This window comes from Prionailurus viverrinus, chromosome A3 (genome assembly GCF_022837055.1).
Source record: "Prionailurus viverrinus isolate Anna chromosome A3, UM_Priviv_1.0, whole genome shotgun sequence".
NCBI classification, from domain to species: domain Eukaryota; kingdom Metazoa; phylum Chordata; class Mammalia; order Carnivora; family Felidae; genus Prionailurus; species Prionailurus viverrinus.
Genome location: NC_062563.1, coordinates 63,990,661 through 64,016,081, shown reverse-complemented (window position 1 = coordinate 64,016,081; position 25,421 = coordinate 63,990,661). Strand labels below are relative to the sequence as shown.

The window sequence follows — 25,421 nt, the reverse complement described above, 5'->3', positions numbered from 1 at the left end:
AAAACCCTTGGAGTGTATCCATATCCGGCTCCCCAGATTAATATCCTTGATAGCACTTTTGACATCTAGGAAAGGTCAGTTTAAAGGGAAGAATGACAAGGGGTACATTTTCTTTTAGTAGTAAATTTCTCTTTTCTTTCCATTCCTGTAGACTACGCAGCTTACATCATCTGTTTTGGAGTCTACACTTGAAAAACTAAAAGCTGAAAATCAACCTATAGGAGATGTCCTAAAACAACTCATACTAGCGCTTTGTTCAGAAGAGGTAATATTTGTTTAAGTATTTCAAATATGCCATTAAGGTAAAAAAAAAAAAATTCTTATAGATAAAAGTAAGAAAGCCAAATATAATATTTATGATTTTCACAATTGATTATTATACATCATGTGTGAAGAGTGCAATTAAATGAAAGGTTAACTAATTTCAGCTACACCTTGAATGGCATGTTTTCGGGTTGCTGTAGTTTGTTTACGATAATCTGCAAAGTGAATGATAGTAACAGCCGTGATAGGTTTATCATACATGCCAAATGTCCTTTCAAGCCATGGCTCCGGTCTCTTATATCTAGATTGTCAAGCAACTGATACATGCAGTAGTCATTTGCAAGTCAAATATTACTAGGTTGTTAATGCAGGGATTGAAATTCCATTTTCCTGCTGGAAAAAAGCTCTTTCTGAGATAAAGGGTCTCTTGCATTTTTTCAGCAGGCGTCCAGCTGTACTTTGTGTTCGTTTTAGTGTGTGTCTGCAATTTGTGGTATATCACTAGACTTTTTCAGTTTCTAGTTCAATATGATTTGGTTGTATGTCTGTGTTTCTAGGGGAAAAAAGCATAACTGAGTTTAAGATTATAACATGGTACTGTTGAATTGTAAAATATTTCTTCACTCGGATATTAAAGTAGACTGTGAGGAGCTTTGCGATGATACATATTTCTCTGTGTGGACATTGGACTGCGAGTAGGAGCTGACTTGGTACACATTTAATTTGGACATCTTTTTTTACAATACAGTACCTACAAAGCTAAAACATCAGATTTGGCATAGCAGCTCATGTTGCGTTACATGTGACAAATCTTTTAAACCCTACATCTGTATCTTGGCTGCTTTTGAAAGGTGAATAAAAACACCCCAAGGAGAAAGGTGAAATTATTAACACCGGATCCATTTGTTTTTAAAGTGCTATTAACTTTTTCTACACTCCGAGTGTTAAACTTAGAGATTTTACATTTTTACTTTTATATCATTTTATACCATCTTCCTTCTTTCTTTTTTACTTCTGTCCTTTATTTTAGAACATGCAAAAAGCTCTTGAATTGAAAGCAAAATATGAATCGGACATGGTTGTTGGTGGCTATGCAGCTTTAATAAATTTGTGCTGTCGACATGATAATGCAGAAGATGCATTGAACCTGAAACAAGAATTGTGAGTACCCTGGCACTGGAACAAATCATCAGCATTTATGCGGATAGTCAGTCCTTCATGGATCGTGTAAATTGAATATTCCTCTTATAGAATGTAATTTTTAAAAAATCTTTTTTGTCAGTGTTTTTTGAAATTTCATAAAATGACTCCCTTTGATTAATTGCAGCTTGTTTTCAGCAAAGAGTCTTTGTTTAAGTATGATAAGACATCCTGTGCCTGAAAGCCAAGGATTTTTCCCCATTGATTATTCTACAACTGCATATCACAACAGGGGTGATTATAAGGCTTAACATTCCCCTTTCTCTTCTGTAGTGTGAACAACATTCTGTCCATTTCTCAGGTATCTTTGGTTTCCCATCCTGATAGATTTTTTAATTAAAAATAATGTCTTTGAGTATTTCAATGTTTATCACAAAGTTAGAATCACGTAAAGTGCCACGAAGCAAAGAATTCCTTCGTTTGTAACATTTGCAGATGGTGTGATGCAATAAACATGTAGTGTTAGGTTTTTACCCTTTTGTCACTTTGAGTATAATTACATGTGAATTTGAATATGGCTTCAAAAATAAACCTTCACAGAAATGTAGAGGCCTACGCTAATAACAGTTCAGAACAACTGATGAGTTTTGAAAAGTGATAACATGGATACTGCAGTTCTTTTCACAGTCAACTTTTAACATAACATAAATGTGCCTTTAATTTTTAGTGACCGTTTAGATCCATCTGCTGTCCTTGACACCAGCAAGTATGTAGGCCTTGTAAAAGTATTGGGAAAACACGGCAAGCTCCAAGGTAAGCCTCGGCACATAAAGGAAATAGGTGATGCAAGTATCTTGCCACTGGAGTAACATGTGAATTGATATTAATGGTATATCATGTCCTGCAAAGTGCTTGAACACTTTGCATACAAATTTGCATGTGAATCCATCCAGAGCTGCGTGGACAGTGTAGGCCATTAGTTTTAATGGATTGGCAAGCTTGTCATTTACATTTGCACAGCTCAGTGCTTTTTGCATTTCTACAGCTAGTTTTTATTAGCATTGCTGTTTGGATTGAGTTTGAAGATCATGACTTATGGCACAATTTGCTTATATGCCTGCACTAATGGCTTTGTTTTTGCTTAAGAACATCTGAAGGCTGAACGTAAAACCTATAAACATACCCTTTATTTAAGAATATGATTTCTGTTGTAGTCTGTGTCTTAACTTTTAATAACATTAACAAAAAATGTATATACCTTAATAAGTTTTCATTTAGAAGTTTGCAGGGAAAACCTTGCTGATTTTACAACTGAGATGCATGCTGTAATTTTCTCACTGTTGAGATAATACTAAGCCTAATTACTTACACTTGATCATATATTCTTACTGTTTGCTTGTTTCTTAAATTTCTCATTGGGCTTGATTTTGAAACTTCCTTTTTAGCCTTCCTCTCCTTTTTATTTCTAGAGAAGATATTTAAAGAAAATTTTTACAGTGAAAAATGTAAGGAGGAAATACTTGATCTGAACGTTGAATTTTTTCTTGGGACGTCCTTCTAATACAGAAAACTCTTTATAAGCATTAGCCTGCTTTTTAAAAATCACTTTTTGTAAAACGGTCAAAACATTTTGTCTGGGCAATAATTAAGAACAACATTATAAAAATGCACTTATTCCATATCCTAAAATGTTTGTTTCTGCCTTCCTAATGAAGCTTAATGAATCTAATGTATTAACATGCAGTCTTTTGGAAAGCTTTCATTGGCTCTGCTTGGCTAATTAGTATCGACATAGCAAACAGGCCCTATCGGTATCAGACCATTAGTCTGGCTGTATATACAGTGTAAACACATCTTTATTATCTGGCCTCCTGACAAGCCATCTGCTGAAGAAACAATGATGTGATTTAGCAGATGTTAGCTTTGAACGATAAAAGCCTCCATTTAGGAGGATCTTACAGCTATAGGGCAGACCGTACAGGGTTATGTGGTGCAGAGTGGGCACACAGTCCCTATCTATAATTTGTAGTCAAAGTTGCAGGGAAATGATAAAACCATGCTATTGTGGATTTATAATTGTAGTCTCGTTTAGAAATGCAAGTAGTAATTAACTTGAAATCGGCATTATACACTAGAATTTACATTCCTGCTGGGCTTGAAATGCTGTTTTAATAGCAGTTTGTTTTCCCTACATGAAATTACCTAAGGGTCTTTTGTGTTACTTCATTGTAGATGCTATTAACATTCTAAAGGAGATGAAAGAGAAGGATGTTCTTATCAAAGATGCAACAGTCTTGTCCTTTTTCCACATCCTGAATGGCGCAGCTTTAAGAGGTGAAACTGAAACAGTAAAACAGTTGCACAAAGCCATCATGACTCTGGGGTTAGCGAAACCATCTACTGCCTTAAGTTCCCCACTGGTCACTCTGTATCTGGAAAAGTAAGTTAAGTGAATTATGAATTTTAAATCTTGGTATTCAAATAATGAGGCTAATCATTTGGGAATTACACTTTGTAAATACTCTGTGGTGCTATGGAAGCCTTGGAGGTTATTTACCACAAATAAGAGGACTTTTATGGGCTAGATGACGTTGAAAATGACCAGCAGCTCTGTGGCCCTATGGCTTACTTCTCAATGGATTGGTGTGCGCTGAATTTTTTTGTGGGGCATGTGATGATATCACATGAAATTGAATCTAATTTTTCCCAGTTATGAGCCTTAGAGGTGTTAATTATTAATATAAGAAGGAAGGATTCTCTGGGGCTTTTGATTCTGCATCCTGATTGTTATTCGAGTAGTAATGTAGCAGCATCTCTTTGGTGCTCCTTTTCTCCATGTTGTAATTGATTTTAATAGTATGTGCCAATACAGGTTTTCTAGCTTTGATAAATGCTGTAGAGGATGTCTCTGTGCATTGGAGGAGGAAGATGAATTTTGTAGATAGGGTGAGGTTTACTTAGTTTGAAAATTTTTACATTCGATAGCAACTGATATGCTCTAATATGCCCAATTTAAGGTATTATTTGCAATACAAATCATAAAAATCAACCCTGCTCTCTTGCAGTGAGTAAAACATTTTAGTAAGACCACTATGCACCCTTTATTATATCTTCTTTTCCTTTTGCATTTGTTTTCCCTTTTTTTGCCTTTTTAAAAAAAATTTCTTACATCTTTCCTCTTTATCATCTTTTTCATGGTTTAATGCAGTTTTTAATTTGCCTGTTTTGTGATTGGGATTTTCTGATTTTCTGATTTTATTTTAATTCCACTGTAGTTAACATAGAGTTATATTAGTTTCAGGTGTACAATACAGTGATTCAGCAGTTCCTTATGTTAGTCAGTGCTCATCAAGATAAGTGTAGGGATTTTTCTGATTTTAGTATAGATACTGCCCTATCAATGCCAGGAAAAATAAAAGATACATCTTAATCGTTCTCATATTCTTCCCAAATTTCTGGTAGTTTTCCTTTATTAATTAGAGGGTATAATTAATTGAATATAATGAATGGTTTATTATTGAATTTTTTTTTTTTAAGTTTTATTTATTTAAGTAATCTCTACACTCAGCGTGGGGCTCGAACTCACGACCCCAGGATCAGGAAGCACATGCTTTCCCGCTGAAGCCAGCCAGGTGTCCCTAGTATTGAATTCAAAATGGGGAATAAAAATCATCTTGGCTCCATATTAGGAAATGTAGATATATATATATATATATATATATTTATACACACACAGATACATACATACATATATATGTTTGATGAAACAATTTGTCATCCAATCAAAAAAAAGCTTATCAAGTTAGATGATTGGCCACATCTTAACCTCTACAATCTCAGCATTACATCCTTTTAAAGAAATAGTGATTCAAACAATTACTGTGTTACTGAGTTCTCATGTTCACAGCCAACTTTATATCGAAATCCTATAATTAATATGCTTCCTACTAGAATTTTTTTGATTGTTTGAGAGACCCATCTCTGCAAATTGCATGTGAAGCTCTGCTTAGGGATTTGAAAGAAATGGGCCCAGTGCCCAGAAGAATTAGGCCCTCCTCCACTACTGGGCAAAAATAAAATAATTAACAATGAAAACGAGGCCATGGTAGAATAGTATCTTACAAATAGAAATACTTTGAATACAGACAAGACAGAAAGTTTTCTGAAAGAGGTCTGCAGATGGGGCTCATGAACCAAGGAGAGCTTATCCACAGGAAAATGAAATAACATGGAATCTACATGTTAACCTAGAGCATGCTCTGTGCTTCTGATTATAGAGGACACTCAGAGATTTGTAGATCTCAGGAAAATTGGGCTGTCTCTCTTAATTGGGCTAGAGAAATCTAAATTAGTATCTTTGCTTTTTGATTTCTTACTACTTTCAGATACATAGAGAAATTATTACCCACTATTTTGATTTGCCTAGTCTTTTTTTTTTTTTTTTTTTTAGTATCTTTGCAGAGGCAGTCTCCATGACAGAATCTTTCAGTTTATCTTAATAAAAAGGTTTTGTTGACTGTTTTAGATAAGTCATGAGAGTAATAAAGAGAAGACAAAGGAGATTTCCTTTTTATAGAATTGCAGAAAACAGTAGTTGCACTTCTAGTCTGGGATAAGTTGGAGGAAAAAATTGTCTTTGAAACTTTTTTTCTGTTGTGTTTTCCGTAACTGGTGGAACATAACTAATTAATTCAGAATCATGACAAGAGCAGTACAAGGATTAACTACACTAGCCTGCTAAAAAGTCCACATGTATTTGATTTGATTAAATATATTTAATCTTCAATAATATCATGTAATTGACCTCAGCAGGTGTGAGCTCATCTAGAGAATGAGCCTTATTCAGACTTGAGATAAAATTATGAAACACGTTTCAGAACATCATATAAAATCTTCATCTTTTCATTCAAAGACAAGCATCATTTTGGAATGCCACTGCAAAGACTCTAAAGAGACTATCACTTAGATACTGTAATTCTGGAACAAATCTGTGAGATTGGTTTTTTTTTTTTTTTTTAATTTTTTTTTTCAACGTTTATTTATTTTTTTCAGGACAGAGAGAGACAGAGCATGAACGGGGGAGGGGCAGAGAGAGAGGGAGACACAGAATCAGAAACAGGCTCCAGGCTCTGAGCCATCAGCCCAGAGCCTGACGCGGGGCTCGAACTCACGGACCACGAGATCGTGACCTGGCTGAAGTCGGACGCTTAACCGACTGCGCCACCCAGGCGCCCCGAGATTGGGTTTTTTAGAAAGATGATGTTTCGGATTCTGTAATATCTTAATTTTGAAAGATAATGCTGACTTTTCCAGCATTAGATAAAACACAGGAGAAAGTAATCCTGTGTCAGTTTGTTACTTGGAAAGTGCATAAAAAGTTTATGGGTGTGGAAAACAATACACTTTGTTTTCATTTATTTGCAAATAGAAATACAAAGTAATAACACTTTTGGAAAATTGTAAAGAAGTTGGTTAACTAATCTGTTTTTGTATTATCAAAATTATAATACTTGTATTGAATGGAAAAATAGGCCGAGTTGAACAAAACTTTCAGGTGTTTCACTTACGTTAGGATTATTTTATAAGCCACGTGTCTACCTATAGGCCAAATGAATGCTACTTTATTTTAGGTAACTACTTAAAATTTTTTTTCTTTTCATTGAAATCATGCCTGATTCTGGAAGATGATCTGGGCCCTCCATATTAAGGAAGAAAGAAATGCTTTAAAATAGGTTAAAAGAGCTTTTGATTTGTCTTTATGCCATGGTAAAGGAAATGAAATTAATAAAATCTGGGCCATTAGGTTTAAAAGCATAAAAATTTGTATGATGTAGTTTCAGATTCACTTGTCTTACAGCTTATCCATTTTGGTTTCATTGCATGTGAAAAAAATATCTGAAGCTGTTTAACTGGATTATTTAGTGCAAATGATCAGAGAAGCTTTAATTTCTGCTTTCCATTAAGGACTTTTCTGTGCTGATTTGTGCTATAATCTGTATATGTCCACATGCATTTCATTTAAGTGAACCATGGACTTTGTATATTTAATCATCCCAGAACTCTTGCTAAGTTAATCTTGAGTTCTTCATAAAGGTCACAATTTCTGTAAGATGAACCTATAATAATAAAAGTTTTAAAACTCATTGTAGCACTTTAGAATGTTATGTAAATGGGAAATATATTTTTTAAAATGCTGGTTATTCTGTCATATTTGCTCCCCTTCAATTTTAGCATCTTCATTTGTACTAGATACTTTTATTATTTATGGGAATGCTTGCCTTCTAGAGTAAAACTCTTTATGTGCTGAAAGGAAATTAAGGAGGTTTGGCTCTTTTACTCCATTATTGCAATTAAGAATTTAGCATCATCAGTGCCAAAGGACAAAAGTGGTTCATTTGCCCTAGGGGGACAGGACAGTGATAAGATGATTTTTCGTCAAGGATCATTGGGTCGTAATTAAGTTACATTCATGGCTATTGCTTTTTGAAGGATGATTGGTAAATGACAGGCTTCATGTGCTTAGTACGGACAGTGTTCAGTAGGGTTTTTTCTCCCTCTGTCAGAAAATCCTGTTGAGCCTGATAATGTAAATGTGGCATTTTATTCTGAACAAAAGAGCAGGGAAATGAGCTATCTTGTCTAATCATTCAGTTGTTTAACACCGACTTCCAGTTTAGACTCAATTGGCTGGAAAGCTCTTGACATGTGAAGTTAGTGCTGTTCCGAACGCATGTTTGAGTAAATTTTAAAGTAAGTGACAGCTAAATTGTACCTAGGGAAATTACAAAGCCTTCAACACAGTTAATTTTTTGGGGAGGATTAGTTGTAATTGCAACACCAGTCTACTTGAAGATTCCTCATTTATAGATGATGAACAGAAAAAAAACATTTAGCTCTTTCAAAGGCTGGTTCTCCTTACAGAATAATTTTTATGAGGACGATGGTTTCTCTTGAATTGATTTCTTTCCACACTGAACAACTGCTTAAGATTTATAGAATAGTTTGTTCTTAGAGTGAATTGTTTTTTTTTTTTCTTGTTTTAAACTTTTTTCTCCCCCAGACTCCCCTTTTCTCTAGTGATTTCCGATTTTGAGAGCTTTTCAGGCAGTATGCCCTTTAGGTAAATTACCACTTCACGAACACTTTATGCATAATGTCGAAGCACCTTATTCCAATTAAAAATCAATATTTGTCCCTTTTTCGTTGTTTAAATCAAGTATACTCTCTGGATTGGAAAGTTATTTACGATAAGTAAGGAGATTAAGTTTGAGGCTACTGATAGGTGAATAGATTGTTGTCACTAGTTCTAACAACATGAGATTCTGTGAGATGCATTTGTGGTTTTTACAGTTATGTATAGTGAGGAATTTGACTTAAAAGTGCTTTGTTTCCTAGTATCTTTGAGAAGGTATTTTTGTGTTCAGTGGATGCCTCATATGGATGTATGTCCAGTGTTTGTTTTTCCGTCAGTGACATAACATACTTTAATTTCATAATAATGACCGAAACAAAAGGTGGCAACAGATTTGCTATCTGAGCTTCAAGCTTGCCATTTTGGATATTCCTCCATGTAATAATGGAAAATTACAGTTTGTAGTAGTTTTATGTTCAGTCATGTTCCCTTAAAAAGTGAATTAGAGATTCTAGAGTGAATTTTAATATGGGCCAAGTCCATTCACGTTGATAAATAAAACTCTCTTTTATTTTTTCTTTAATTTTTTTTAATGTTTATTTTTGAGAGAGGGACAGCGCTTGAGCAGGGGAGGGGTGGAGAGAGAGAGGGAGACACACGATCCGAAATAGGCTCCAGGCTCTGCGCTGTCAGGGCAGAGCCTGACACGGGGCTCGAACTCCCGAACCGTGAGATCATGACCTGAGCCAAAGTCGGAGGCTTAACCAACTGAGCCACCCAGTGCCCCAGAACTCTCTTTTAAATGTTCAAATTACTTACTGGACTCTTACTGGACTCAACCTATCTTAGATACTTGTTCTTAAAATTGAGAATTTAGAATATTCCTTTCCTCTCTTCTGCCTCATTTCATAGACTCACAGAATTTGATAAACCTTATGTTTGCATCAATGAAAAAAAGTTTTTAAATGATTGCTTATTGGCATATATAGTTTCATTCATGAAAATTGTTTTATGTACTTCATTGAAATATTTGGGGGGGAGGGTCTAGGCATTGAAAAAAAGTCTTAGTTACAGTTTTTTTTTTCTTTTTTCTGTTTTTTTTTTTTTTCCAAGTTTATTTAATTTGAGGGAGAAAGCCTCAGTGGGAGAGGGACAGGGAGAGACAGAGACAGTCTCAAGCAGGCTTCACACTCGCAGCATGTAAGCTGATGTGGGGCTTGAAGCCATGAACTGTGAGATCATGACCTGAGCCGAAGACAGAACCTTAACAGACTGAGCCACCTTGGGGCCACCCCCCCCCCCTATTTTTAGAGATACTGATACGTTATAGAGTTGTTTTCTTTTAGCATTATTTGAGGTTTGTGACAGCGGTGGCTAAATTTTTATCAGGAATGGGCTTTTAAAAATTTGTGATTCAATTGTACATAAAGCTTTCAGAGTTATGAATATATGCTGAAGTAAGCATAGAATCAAAAGCTTTGGATCCAGAATTAATGTTACCAACAAGATTTCTTCAAAGCATTATTGTTATTTTAGAGTAGGGTTTTAAATCCATTCTAGGGTTTATTTATTTTTTTTTTTAATTTTTTTTTCAACGTTTTTTTTATTTATTTTTGGGACAGAGAGAGACAGAGCATGAACGGGGGAGGGGCAGAGAGAGAGGGAGACACAGAATCGGAAACAGGCTCCAGGCTCCGAGCCATCAGCCCAGAGCCTGACGCGGGGCTTGAACTCATGAACCGCGATATCGTGACCTGGCTGAAGTCGGACGCTTAACTGACTGCGCTACCCAGGCGCCCCTAAATCCATTCTAGGGTTTAAAGTGTGCAAAGGAGATCATGGAATCATTTGAGGTCACGGAACCTCGAGGCACACTGATAAAGTGCTGTTCCACATCTTGGGTATAAAGTAGTTCCACTTTTTCCTTTTTATGTTTTGCTGTTCTTACTGATTTCATCTTGTCTAATAAAAGTCGTACTTTCATGTGATGATTTTCTCTGGTGGTGTGAAACATTTGAGTTGATGAATCTAATCTAATAAGCTCAAATTCACAGAACCTCACATTAGAGAATTAGAACTGGGAGGGAACCCATAGATCCTTGAGTTCAGCCATTGTGATAATCTGCCTTTCATCACCACTTCTGGAAATTTATCACATGGCTACAGCCAAAGCTGCATGTAGTACTTACCAAGTGGGATTGAAATTCAAAAGTCCTGTGAGTATACAACTATTTGTGTTGATTTTAGATACTTTTTCGTATTTTTCATTTTTATCACCCAAGTTTTTAAGGTTTAATAGGAAAGATTAATGATGACATCATATCATATGAAACATGGATATTTTTATCTCTTTTTAAAATGACATAATCAGCCACAAGTCAGAATGTAGATGATAGGGATTGAAAAGAGCCGGCTAATTATTAGTTCATTCCTCCCTCCCCCCATCCCCCCACCCCAGGTCATTACATTAGTTCATTTCTGTCATGAGTACACTTTGTATGAAATGTTTCATTATAGATTTCTAACTCATTTTGTTGGCAACCTGAGAACAGTAACAGTGGTACTTAAAATTACTAACAAATATATGAATTATTTCCAGTTTGGTATTCTTGTCTTTTCTGTTGTTGTTCTGAGTATGTATAATCTTCAGAAGCATGTATTTGGAGACCAAAGACTGTTAACATGTCTCTTTGATTGACAGAGCAATTATTCATTCATTTATTGATAGCTTTGACCTAATGTAGAGGAAATACAATTGAGACGTACTATTCTAGTTTGGGAGTTGATCTGAAAAAGCAGATCGTGCTGCTTTCGAAAAATCAGTATGTGTTAGTTATTCTCTTGAAAATATTTTAGTGGTTTTCCGTTAAATGGAATTGTAGAAAGCTAGTAACTGAACTTGTGTCTGAAGCAAGGGGAAATACTGATTATATAAAGGTTTATAGCGTATGTGGTAGCTACTGTAGCATTTCCCTTGTATGACAGTAATCTAGCCTGCAACATCTACTTGCAGTTTTGAAATTAACCTGTAATTTAGTCTTCACCCCAAATGACAAAAATTCAAATGACTCTGTGGGGTGCCAGAAGATGCACTGTAAACAGGGCTTAGGAAGGGGAGAAGGTAGAGCTCCCTCAGGATCGGCTCGTTTTCACTGTGTCAGTATTATCGCAGTAAAATTAACACTTCTTCGTGGTATTTTCCTTTCAGTAGAGCTTAAAATCTTAATCTAGATAAAATAGTAATTCAGTCTCGGGCAACAGCACATTTGTATAATGGACCAAAACGTTAGGGCTTCAACAGAAAATTTAAAAATGCTTTCTTCCTTTTGAAAACTGTTGCATGTGTGAGAGAAAGGTGTTTTCTCCACAGAGCTTGTTATGAACTGTCACTAACCATGCCTGTCTGTCTATATTTCATACATTCTCTTCAAAACTCCTTAATTTCCTCTTCCAAATTGCACCACCTTATTATAAGGTTAAACAAACAGCAGTGCTTTAAATAGAGCACAATGTATAAGTAGAGGTAGTTAGCTGAAAGTGAGAAGTCTAGGGACCCGAAGGCAGTGCCTTCCTCTGTTTACCTAGTAGCCTTAGGCTAATCATTCAGTCTGTACATGCCTTCATTTCCTCATCTATTTTATTTTATTTAAAAAAAAATTTTTTTTTTTTAACGTTTATTTATTTTTGGGACAGAGAGAGACAGAGCATGAACGGGGGAGGGGCAGAGAGAGGGGAAGACACAGAATCGGAAACAGGCTCCAGGCTCTGAGCCATCAGCCCAGAGCCCGACGCTGGGGCTCGAACTCACGGACAGTGAGATCGTGACCTGGCTGAAGTCGGACGCTTAACCGACTGCGCCACCCAGGCGCCCCTCCTCATCTATTTTAAAATAAAGGAGGATGGGATGTAGAATTGGATCACACAATTTCTACAGTTTTTCTAAGGTCTTACACATTTCTCACACTGTCATTTTCCTTTTAAAGGAAAAAGTGGTTTTTGAGGACTCCTAACGATGTATTTCCACACTCTTGTTTAAGAAACTCTGGCTTGGAGCACCTGGGTGGCTCAGTCGGTTGAGCGGCCGACTTTGGCTCAGGTCATGATCTTGCAGCCTGTGGGTTTGAGCCCTGTGTTGGGCTCTGTGCCAACAGCTCAGAACCTGGAGCCTGCTTTGGGTTCTCTCTCTCTCTCTCTCTCTCTCTCTCTCTCTCTCTCTCTCTTTCTCTCTCTGCCTCCTCTGCTCGCCCTCTGTCTCTCTTTCTCTCAAAAATAAACATTAAAAAAAAAATTGAAGAAACTATGATTTAGAAAATATCTTTTCATTTTAATTTATTACCACAGAAAAGAAGCCCTAACTTTACAATTAGAAATAATGTTTTTTTAAGGTTTTATTTTTAAGTAATCTCTATGCCCACTGTGGGTCTCAAACTCACAACTCTTTTTGATCAAGAGTTGCATGCTCCACTGATTGAGCCAGTCAGGTACTCCTGGAAATAATTTTAAAAACCTCACCCTCTAATGAGAAATTTCTTCAGGGTTCTCCTAGAATTCACTGATCTTAAGAATGTCCTAGTTTTTACCCACAGTAAGGTTTCTGTATTATGAGTCCTGAAGTTATTTTCTCCTTGTCTGGAGAGGTGGCAGTATGAAAACTAGGATGATAAAGTTGAAAGTACTCAAGGGGCACCTGACTGGCTCAGTCGGAGGAGTGTGCAACTCTTGATCTTGGGGTCGTGAGTTTGAGCCCCATACGGGGTTGTAGAAATTACTTAAAAAAAGAAAAAAGTACTCAAAAATTCCTTGGTAGTTATTGCTGGACATTTCATAAAGCTTCCCGAATCTAGAATTATTAAGGGCCATGAACATACATAAGTATTTGGAAAAAATATTTGATAGTAGTCCTTATTTTTAGAAATAATGTGTTCTTATAGCATCTTAATATGTGAAATCAGGTTTTATTTGTAATAATCTCAGAGAATGCCTTCATTTATTTGGACTTTTTGGGTTTTTTTGAGAGACAGGGAGTACGCGTGCATGTGTGATAGAAAAACAGAGAGAATCTAAACAGGCTCCACACCCAGCACAGAGCCAAATGTGGGGCTTGGTCTCACAACCCTGGGATCATAACCTGAACCTAAATTAAGAGTCAGATGCTTAACCGACTGAGCCACCCAGGCTCCCCCATTTGGATTTTTTTCTTTTTAATGTTTGCTTATTTTTGAGGGAGAGGGCAAGTGGGGGAAGGGCAGAGAAAGTGGGACAGAGGATCTGAAGCTGGCTCTGTGCTGAGAGCTGTGAGCCCAACGTGGGGCTCGAGCTCATGAACCGTGAGACCATGACCTAAGCTAAATTGAGACAGTCAACCGACTGAGCCACCCAGGTGCACCTGGACTTATTTTTAAGAGTGCTGTTTAGCAAACAAAATAATAAAAGATAAAGGAGGGACAACAGGGAACTGCTCATGATGTCTGTACTCTGAACATTTATTTATACTATACAAGGATTATTTTCTCTCCCTCCCCCCTCCCCATTTTGGCTTTATTGAGTAAAGCTCATCTTGTACATTTTGACTGATCTTGTACATTTTGTGTATTCATTGTTAATATTTTGATGTTTCCAAGGGATGACTTAAGTGCCGCTCTTGAAGTCACCATTGACTGCTATGAAAAGTATAAAGTATTACCAAGGATTCATGATGTCTTATGTAAACTAATAGAGAAAGGCGAGACTGATCTAATTCAGAAAGGTTGGTCACCTCCAGTATCTTGGTGTATTCTTTTCCCCCTCTTGCTTGCTTAATCTTAATGCATTGCTGTGAAGAGAAAATTTAACAGGAAGGGAAGCACATCCAGAGAAACTTTGTTGTGCTTCTAAATTAAATTCTAAATTAAAAAGGTAGATTTTCAATGCTATAAATGTCCTTGATTGTAATAACTGTTCATTTTGCAAACTTGCCCCTCTATTATTTTTTGCTCTGCTTCTTGGTAATCTGCCTTTAGGAGGAGTTTTTCCCTCTCACCCTCACCAGTCCTCCGTGAAGCTAGTCTTAGGTCCTCACTGTCATAAATGTATACCCTTAGATAAGGAATGTGACAGAAAATAGGTTGATACAGCATCAGTCTTTAAGTCATTCTAAGTATTTGTTTTAAAGTTCTCTTGTATTTGTCCAGAACTTCAAGTGTTTTAGTATTTTTTCCTCTGCTTTGTTTTTTTCTTTCCTCTCTAGCAATGAACTTTGTGAGCCAAGAACAAGGTGAAATGACAATGCTGTATGATCTCTTTTTCGCCTTCCTACAAACAGGAAATTACAAAGAGGCCAAGAAGATCATTGAGGTATGATTTTTTAACTACAGTATTCTAATTGGACAGCTATTTAGACTCTTAATTGGAATATGTTTAAGAATTTTAACCTTTAATTACAGTTGTTCTGATTCATGTTAATATAATTCAATCCCAGTAATGGGGGCTGGGGGGTACTCGGCCAGCTTCTTTATTGTATGTAATTACAGTTCAGAAAAGGCAGCCTGGTTGTATATTGAATTTGTTTCCTCACTTTGTTAAATTCACTGTTATGTATCAAAATGATATTTGCATATTAAATCTTGGATTGTGGAACAATTAAATTAAACTGGCATTCCTGGGTGTAAAGTTGCTAATCCTCTTTGCCAAGGAATTCTTTGTTCTTAAAAGCAGTGGAATTTAATTTGCTGCAGACCATGCTCAGATTTATTTGTAATGCTTGTCTACAAGTTAATCAGCCAAACAAGTGCTGTCTGCAACTGTTTGGCATTTAATTTAAAATTTCTTCTTCTTCTTCTCCTTTTTTTTTTTTTTTTTTTTTTAAACTATGGTAAGCAGCTTATGGGAAATGGTAGGTGACAAACCTGGCCTACTTAGGATTAGTGTATTTTATCTAGGCTTGATTGAAATTTTGCTTACTGAAATTGATAAGTCAAAGGGCAACTATATAAAGTCTGTCCAAATTATGATTAATTTCACTATTAAACAATTCTGTTTCCTCTACATAAAACATTCCACAGAGGATAGACCCATTACCTTATGAAAAAAATACTTAATGTGAAATAAATAGAATAGACTTGTAAACATATCCTTAATCATGTTTCTGTCAGATCATACTTTGCCATTACTCTGTGTCTTTTTCCAAAATTTCCCAAAGGTGATGTGTGGCTTCCTTGTTTGTATATTGATGACTGCTTATCATGAAATTGAAAATGTAGTTATATAACCCAGAAAAATCTTTAGTTTCTCTTGATGTTTTTCGCAGAAAAATATGAAAAGGGAAGACTGTGATACTGATTCAGAATGTTCCTCCCTGTCTGTCTGTCTGTCTTACAACTCAATCTGTCCTCCTGTCAGAGGGAAGTGGGATGTGCTGTCTTGGACAGGTGCTTCTGTAGCTCAAGTAGTCCATTTGAATTTTCTAGAAAATAGTACAAATTCTTTCATTGAAAGTGCACAGTGTATCTGAAAATGCAGGAAGCTCTTAAGATTCACCTCTTCAGAAGTCTTTTGAGTTCTTCTGCTCTGTATGCATGGTATCAGTATTAGCAGGGCACTGATCAGAGGAGAAATGAAGCTCAGGTATTCAGATAATAGTGGCGAGTGGCTCTACGGTAGGAAATCATGCGTGTCTCTTTATGGAATAAGCAACATGTTATAGGAAGAGCCAAAGGCATAAGAGTGAGTTTGCCTTTTGCCATCTACTTGCTAGTGTGGTAATGGACAGTTTACTAAACCTTTTTAAGCTTCCTCATCTGTAAAAGGGAATATAGTATCTTTCTTTAAGATTCAATCACATAATGTATGTAAAGCAGCTTGCATGTTTCCTGGATTATGGTAGTAATCAATAATATTAATTCTCTTTGCCCCTCAAGTAGGGATTGTGTTATCTTCTTTACCCTGCGCAATTCACAATATGATGCTCAGCAGAAAGGTACATGTTGTCACATGAGTAGGCAAGAGAAAACTGCCTCTTAATTACTTTAAAGCTTTGCCAAATGCCACATCATTGAGCATAATCATTTAGGGATGGCTGTCTACTGATGACAGAATTTTCATAGTGGATGTGTACAAAATTGCTTAAAGGATAAAGAATGGCTTTGTGGAACCCCTGCCGTGTTGTAGGGTAGGACAGCAGGTGTGTAATACATGAGAATAGACTGAAGCACATTTTTAGTTTCTTTTTTTGATGGTTAGTTGGAATTGAATTAAAGTGGGAACTTACTTATTTTTTTCACTATTAAAATCCAAGACCCAGGGGCACCTGGGTGGCTGAGTTAAGTGCCCGACTCTTGATTTCGGCTCAGGTCATGATTTCATGGTTGGTGAGATTGAGCCCCGCGTCTGGTTCCATGCTGAGAGTAGGGAGCCTGCTTAGGATATTCTGTCTCTCTCTCTCTCTCTCTCTCTCTGTTGCTCACATACTCCCCCCCCCCAAAAAAAAAATAAATAAAAAATTCAAGACCTGGAATTCTCTCTCATAGTTTTCTCAGAATTGTTGAAATATAAAAAATAATAAAAATTAATCAACTATGACTATATCAGTGTATGAAAGAATATTGTAAACAGTGAGCAACATTTTTTATCATTTCCAAAAATGCCAATAGTGTCTTATCAATGGGTAGACTTGCTGGCATTGAGTTTTCAAAGCAGAATGTACGGTGAAGCTTCTTTGTATTCCATGGACTGTGAGAGATCAGATAAACCAGTTATGAAAATGTTCACATTAAATGAAGAAAGAAGAGGCAGGATTCAGTGTGTATTACAGTATTCAGTGTAACAGCAACTTGTGTTGTTTTTTAAATGAGCCCATGTACATATATCATATAGAATACCTTTTAACATAGCCTTTATATTTTATTTCTACACATAGTTTATTGCAGGAGATTGGATTTATAGCTATTTTACTTTATACTTTTCCATATATTCTGAGTTTTCTATAACAAGCATACATATTCTTAATACTCAGAGAAAGTATTCTCTTCCAAATGAAAGTAAGAGAGAAAAGGAAATCAGACTAAGAACTAATGTGAAGCTCTTTGAATGTGAGATTAACGTGTGAGGATAATTACTATATGAGACTGAGAAATGTTCACTGCTACAAGAAAAGTATGAATCGTTCTGAAAGTTCAAGGGTGGAACTTACTCCCAGTGAAGGAAATTAGGCAAGACTTTCTGGAGAAAATAGAGTATGAGGTAGGGGTTGATGAATATAGTAGTACTTTAACATTTGAGAGTCTGATGGGGTCTGGGAAGGTTACTACAGGTATTAGAGGTAGAGCAAAGAAGTAGAAAGGGAAATCTCTAAATAGTTCTTTTTCCCCAGCTTTATTGCGATAACTGACATATAACATTGTGTCAGTTTAAGTGTACATTATGTTGATTTGATTACTTGTATTTTTTAAGTTTATTTATTTATTTTGAGAGAGAAAGTGGGGCAGAGAGAGAGAGAGGAGAGGGAGAGAGGAATCTCAAGCAGGCTCTGCATTGTCAGTGCAGAGTCCGATGAAGGACTCGAACTCACGAACCATGAGATCATTACCTGAGCTGAAACCGAGAGTCAGACACTTAACCAACTGAGCCACCCAGGTGCCTCTGATTGCTTATGTTGTACAAAATGATTACCTCAGTAATGTTAGTTAGCGCCTCTATCACCTCACATAATTACATTTCTTTTTTATGGTGAGAACATTTACAATTTACTCTCAGCAGCTTTCAAGGATATATTTTTTAAATTAATAACATTTTTTAAAGTTGTATTTATTTAAGTAATATCCAGTGTGGGGCTCAGACTCAACAATCCCAAGATCAAGAGTTGCACATTCTTCTCTGACTGAGCCAGCCAGACACCCCTATAACATAGTATTATATTATACTATCACCGTGTTGTACATTAGGTCCCCAGAACCTGTTCATTTTATAGAGGAAGTTTGTACCCTTTGACCAACGGCTCCTCATTTTCTCTGAGCCCCTGACAACCACTGTTCTAGGAGTTTGAGATTATACTGTATTTGTCTTTTCTCTGCCTGACTTCACTTAGCATAATGCCCTCCGGGTCAATCCTGTTAGACCAATTTCCCCTCCCTCCCTTCTTCCCTTCTTCCCTCTTTCCCTTTCTTCTTTATATCATTAACAAATAATTACTGATGACATCTTGCAATCTAATCCTAGAGAAAGACCTTAAAAAAAATGAGTCTATATATAATGTAGTAATTGACATAGAAAGGGTCTGTTCCAGACTCAGTCTTTCTGAGAAAGTGATGTTTGGGATGAGAACTAAAGGATGGATTGGGAACCAGCCACGTAGAGTGGCGGCAAAAACATTTCATGTAGAGGGAACTCCCTGTGCAAAGGCTCTGAGGTAGGAAAGTGCTTCCATCTTTCATCCTTGTTCTGTCTCTCAGGACTCTATCAGATAACACTCAAAGAGTGGTACATTATCAAACACTTTTTTTAAATATAAAGTTTATTTGTTTATTTTGAGAGAGAGAAAGAGCACAGCAGGTGAGGGGCAGAGAGAAAGAGTGACAGAATCTCAAGCAGGCTCTGAGCCATCAGCTCAGAGCTTGATGTGGGGCCTGAACTCATGAACTGTGAGATCATGACCTGAACTGAGGTCAAGAGTCAGACGCTTAACCGACAGAGCCACCCAGGTGCCTTTTTCCCCCCCTTAAATAAGGTTTATTTATTATTTTGAGAGAGAGAGAGAGAGAGAGCACAAGCAGGTGAGGGGCAGCATTATCAAACACTTAATAAATGTTAGTTTTATTCCCTTCCTTCTGTGTGACCTTCTTCCCTGTGTTGAAGTCAGACCTTTTGTCTCTCTTCTGCAGTCTCATCCTCTGCAGGCTAACTATCCCTAGTTCCTCTCAGTGTTCTTCTGGCACATTCTGGAATGAAATTGGGGAAATGTTCACAAATTATTTTTACAAACTTATTTAATAATATCAGGTAAATATTTTGTGAACTGTATTCTGTGTTGTACCAGTGATGATGATCAATCTGACGTTTGTTTTTTCCCCTGTGAATAGACTCAAACAAAATTTACTCTACATGTTACTGTTTAAAATATTCCAAGTCCGAAGGCACACTATTAATCTCACTACTCGTCTAGTCATCCCTGTGGTTTTTCTGTACTTTATTCAATGCCTGTTTCTTTTATATATAATTGAAATAAATCGTACCATAGCTTTACCCTACATCACTGCTTCTGCATTTCCCTCCATGTAATTAAGAACTCTTCTAAGCATTATTTTTAATGACCTTATCATTCCATTATATAAGTGAATTTGCCCACTTTTATATAAACTTTTATATAAATTTTAAATAAAAAAGTTTATTTGCCCATTTTTCTTTTGAGAAAAATTTTTACTATTACAAAGAAATCATAACTCACATCTTAAGCTATAGATGCAGGTATATTTGGTTTTCAGATTATTTACATAGGACCATTTCTTAGAAGTAGGTGAAATGTTATTACCATTAAGGCCCCTGATACACAGAGACAGAAACTTTGTTATGTCTTTATTTTATTTATTTAAAAAAAAATTTTTTTAATGTTTGTTTATTTTTGAGAGAGAGAGACAGAGTGTGAGCAGGGGAGGGGCAGAGAGAGAGGGAGACACAGAATCCAAAACAGGCTCCAGGCTCTGAGCTGTCAGCACAGAGCCCGGCCCGATGCAGGGCTCGAACGCACAGACTGTGAGATCGTGACCTGAGCCGAAGTCAGCTGCTTAACCAACTGAGCCACCTGGGTGCCCCGGTTCTGTCTTTATAGATGATACCTCTTTTATGATTATCTTAGCAGAGATTTGGTCTAAAGTGCAGGCCTCCTGACTTCTAGTCCCATAGCTAGAAATTATCATAAACTAAAATGGTTTTACTTTTTTAAATCTGGGTAATGCTGCCCTTGTAGAATGAATTTCGAAGCTTTCTTTTCTGTTTTTTTGTTTTTTTTAATAATTTGAGAAGAATAGGTATTTACTCTTCTTCCGATGTTTGGTATAATTTACCTGTGAAGCTATCTGGTCCTGGGACTTACTTGTTTACTGAATCGATTTCATTGCTAGGAATTGATCTGTTCAAATATTCTATTTCTTCCTGATTTGTTTTTGGAAGGTTGTATGTTTCCAGAAATTTATCCATTTTTTCTTGGTTCTCCAATTTGTTGGCATATAGTGTAATGGTATTTTCTCATTTAAGAAAGGACTTTATTATGGGGGCACCTGGTGGCTTAGTTGGTTAAGCATCTGACTCCTGGTGGCAGCTCAGGTCATGATCTCACGGTTTGTGAATTTGAGCCCCACATCAGGCTCTACACTGACAGTGCGGCGCCTGCTTGGGGTTCTCTCACAAAACAACTCTGAGAAGTAATTAGGGCAAAGAAACTAGTTTGGAGTGTCCATGTGGAGCTTGTTTAGTTAGTAGTAGGCATGGAATTTGAAATCGGGTCCTGATTTCACATTTTCTCTTGGTTCTTTTACACCAGTTCCTATCTCTGTGATCTCTCTCTCTTTTTAAAATTGAGATAAGATACAGCATTGCATAAGTTTAAGGCATGCAGCATGTTGATTTGATGCATTTATATATTGCAGTATGACCTCCATGATCTCTTGACCCCTTAGTAATCTAAACCATCAAAAGAACTTATCCTTTCTCCAGAATTATTCTCTTGATTTTTCTCCCTCTTCTTATCTGCTGTTACTCTTCCATCACATTGTAGCCAGAGTAATTTTGCTATCTTCTCAGGGGTAAAACCTTTTTTCTTTTTATGGTTTTGTGTTTAGAACCAAAAGGTTAGGGGCGCCTGGGTGGCACAGTTGCTTAAGCGTCTGACTCTTGATTTTGCCCAGGTCATGATCTCACAGTTTGTGACTTCGAGCCCCCCGCATTGGGCTCTGCACCAAATCTTAAAAAAGATTTTATTTTTAAGAAATCTCTGCACCCCACGTGGGACTCAGACTCACAACCTGGAAGTCAAGAGTTGTATGCTCTTCCCACTGAGCCAGCTAGACGCCCCTCAGAAGGATTTTTAGAGCTAGTTTTTTCCCCCGTGACCTCCCACATTTCAAGAGATGGATGTCAGTTCTCATACCAGTTCATACCCCCTCTCTTTAGCATCTCCTGTAATGCCTAGTTAAATGGGTCATGTTTACTTTACCATAGTCAGTTTGCTAGTTTGACTTGCTCAGCCATATTTTCCTTACTCCTCTAGACATGGTCTTTATGTCAATCTCTGAAGATTTTAGAGAAAAGGACAAATATCGGAAGATTTAGTAAGTTCCATGATACCCTTTTCCTCCTTTGCTATTCTAGCTATGGACATAAATAGTTGGACATAAACTTCCGGTCCCTCTCATGCACTTGGTTTTCCTCCCATGCTGCCTAGAGGGTGTGGGGCTAGGGTAGTTGTTTGTTTTCCATTTCATGTTTCTAGCACTAAAGGCAGGAAAAATCAAAACAGGTAAAAACTTGTATTTGAGTCAAATTTAAGATAGTTTTCCTTGAGATCGATTTGAAGTAGAAGAATCTTCATCTCTTTCTGCTTTAAAGACAATAATTACTTGATAGGTATTTTTACTAGTATGTATAGAAGCCTATTACGATAACAGGAAATTTATATCAGAGTAATGTAATGAAATTAAATGAAAATTATTTTTTCTTTTGGCTTACTATTATTCTTATACAAGTGAACTTACTACTAAATTGGAACATCACAAAGAATGTTTTGAAGCCCAGTAACCCAGGGGGAAACAAACATGCCAGGTTTTTTATTACAGTAATTACTTTATCCTCACTGTCCATTAATTAGATTGTCGCAAAACGAGAAAAAAAAACTAGGTAAGTTCATTGTTTTAATTAAGTGTTAACCAGTTTTTTTGATAAGTTATATTTAACATCCCAATTAGAATTCTGTTCTTCTCCATATTTTTATTACATTTTCTATTTTTGCTTTCAACTTGTAGTGTTTAAAATTCAATAAGATGTTAAGAGATAAGCCAGAAATGTAGACTATTACAGAAGCCTAGGAGATTTAGTTAATCTGACCTAGATGTTCTTTTGATGATTGAGATTTATAATGTGAAAACAGTTCTCAATTTCAAAATGAAACATAGGAATATCTGCTGTATAAGCTGTCCTGCCAGTGACAGGCAGATTAATCAGCCACAAAAAGGAAGAGTTTACCATAGAAGTTGTGCTCTTTAGATTGTTGGCATTTGGATCAGCGTTAACGTTGAAAGTTATAAGTGAATGAATGTAACAGTCCTGGCATTTTGCCTTCTTCTAATGAAGACTGTCCAGAATTTTTGCAAGGGCTTTTTGGATATGTTAGATTTCATTTGGTTTCATTTTCAGTGTAATGCACGTGAAACAAAACAGGTAATTAGATGAGAAAACCCTTGAGTAGAAATTGTGTGCAAATGTAAATATTAATGATATTTGAGAATATATTTAAACAAGTAATTTATTCAGCATTTCGTTCTTGTATCCCCAAATGTGCATACTTGCACAGTTAGAATGAGAACACTTAAACAGCTTCTGCTGTACCAGCTTTTCTGTCATTCTGCCAAAACTCTGAGGTGTTAGTGTCTGCTTCGTTTCTTAATTTAACATTGTACAATATTATTTTAAGAGGTAAAAAATAATGAAGACTTATAAATAAGAGATCAGATTGGAGGGGTACCTGGTTTAGTCAACAAAGCGGAGTGGAGAAAGCAGTAAAGGTACCTCCTCTAGACTGGAGCAGCCAGGGCTAATGAGTGTGTAGTTTTCTTATCATAATGCTGTGATTGAAATGTAGTATTTAATGGTGAAGCCCTCTTACAGATGATGAAAATACTATAGTTAGAATGACAAATCCTTGGAATTATGTGTGAATTGGTTTTCCTTTTATTCCAGTATGAGAATTGTAAAATAATTGCTTTACAGCCAGAGTTATTGACTAAACCTTAGTAATTTCTGATTGAGGATATAACCTATGTCTCAGTAATTAAAGTAAACTAAGACTGTGAGCTAGTTTAAAGTACTTAGTTTGTTTTAAGTACCTAGCTCTTTAAACATTTAGTTTTAGATACTAGGCAGACATTTGTGGTAGTCAGTACTTTTTGATCACTAAACTTCACAAAGCATGTTAAAGGAAAAAGTAAAAGCCATTGGTTTATGGTTGTGATAATGGTTAATAAGTTTTTGTAACAATAGTTTTTGCTTCTTGAGTCCATTGGGATCTCTGAGAGAGAGAGAGAGAAACTGTGTGTGTGTGTGTGTGTGTGTGTGTGTGTGTGTGTGTGTGTGTGTATTTGATTTGACATCTTTTGGAGTTTAGTTCGAGTCAAGGTTTCTTTTTGAACTAAAGAAAGCTTAACCATTTTAATATTTAAAAAATGATTTATTGAATGAGAATTGACCTACAAAGCAACATTTTGATGTAAATCAAATCTTCTAGATACTGGTTAAATATTGCTTACCATTTATGCTGTTTTAATCCTAAAAGTCTTTGATAACTATGGTATTAAGTTACAGGTTTCTTTTATTATGATATATATTTGGGAAGGAAGTTGCATATTCAGTAGAAGGAAAACTTTGAAGGAAAATTAACATTTAGCTAAGTTTTACCTCACATGCTGTATGATTATTTTATTTTATAGACTCCAGGCATTAGAGCTCGATCTTCAAGACTTCAGTGGTTTTGTGATAGATGCATTTCAAGTAATCAGGTTTGTGTTTAATTTCTGGTCTCAAGCACCTAAAACTGTGAGTAGAAAGCAAGTGTCCTCCATGTCATATGAGCATTTGGGGACATACAGCATTATTAATAGAAGCAGCGTTATCTTGGTTGTTTTCCAGGTAAGCGGTAGCTTAATTCTTGTTTCTGAGGTGCCGTAGAATCCCAAAAAATTTTAATTAGGGCCCTGAAGATTTTCACTTGCTTTATCCTAGTTGTTGGCTTGAGCAGGCTAACCTTGTTTCCTTGGCAGTTTAAATCTGCTTCAGTTCTTAGTGACCAGAGGAGTCGCTTGATGGGAGCCCAAGTCGAATTTCTACTTTCTGTCTCCTCCAGTGCAGATATTTGTTCATATCCTGCAAAGTAAAAGCCACAGGGGAAGAGGAGTATAACACTTGGGTGGAGGAATATTCTTATAAATAAATAGAGGATGTGCTAATTCTACCCTCTACCCCAAGTATCTTTGAATTCTTCAAAATGCATGTTCATGGAGATTCCCTCAGTTAGGTGATTGTTCATGTTTTGTTCTTGACTGCAGAGTCCTTCAGCTTTTCAACCTAAAACATTTTTTTTAATGGTGGTAAAATACATCTAACAAAATTTATCATTTTAGCCATTTTTAAGCATTAATTACATTCACATTGTTCTGTTTGGCTCTTTAAATTTTTAAATGAAGTTAATCTGCCCTTTGGGTAAAGCTTATTTGAAGGATTATTCAACGGACATTTGTGAATTATAAAATATATCCTTTACACAGTCTAGATCCATCTGTTACTCTTATTTTTAAGGTTGAAACTCTAGAAAAATTAGTGGAGCTAACGCAGAAGCTATTTGAATGTGATAGAGACCAGCTGTACTACAGTCTGCTAAAACTATATAGTAAGTAATCTGACCATTCCTCATGTTTTCATCTTGTGACATTTATTCTGTTGAAGGCAGGTGCTAGAAAGGAGTATCAGGAAGGTCCAGGGATTGTTAAATGTGTAGCCTTTAACCGAGGTTTAAGTAGAGGCCAGATTGAGTTTTATCACAGAATGTTACATTGTATCACTAGATACCATACAAGTTTCATAATTTCTGACAATCTTACTGCAGTAATCAGAAGATGAGAAAAATCTTCATCAGGGCCACAGAATGTAATGG

The 25,421-nt window shown here is 36.2% G+C and overlaps 1 protein-coding gene across 1 annotated transcript in view; it reads left to right on the top strand.

The window, feature by feature from the left end:
• The window catches only part of LRPPRC (leucine rich pentatricopeptide repeat containing), a 111,272-nt gene that overhangs the window by 54,034 nt on the left and 31,817 nt on the right, over nt 1-25,421 (top strand). Inside the window, exons 20-27 of the mRNA XM_047852743.1 lie at nt 152-265; nt 1,295-1,425; nt 2,132-2,217; nt 3,637-3,844; nt 14,158-14,282; nt 14,763-14,869; nt 24,202-24,270; nt 25,067-25,157. Of these exons, the coding sequence (XP_047708699.1) occupies nt 152-265; nt 1,295-1,425; nt 2,132-2,217; nt 3,637-3,844; nt 14,158-14,282; nt 14,763-14,869; nt 24,202-24,270; nt 25,067-25,157 (931 nt within the window). The remainder of the gene's footprint in view (nt 1-151; nt 266-1,294; nt 1,426-2,131; nt 2,218-3,636; nt 3,845-14,157; nt 14,283-14,762; nt 14,870-24,201; nt 24,271-25,066; nt 25,158-25,421) is intronic.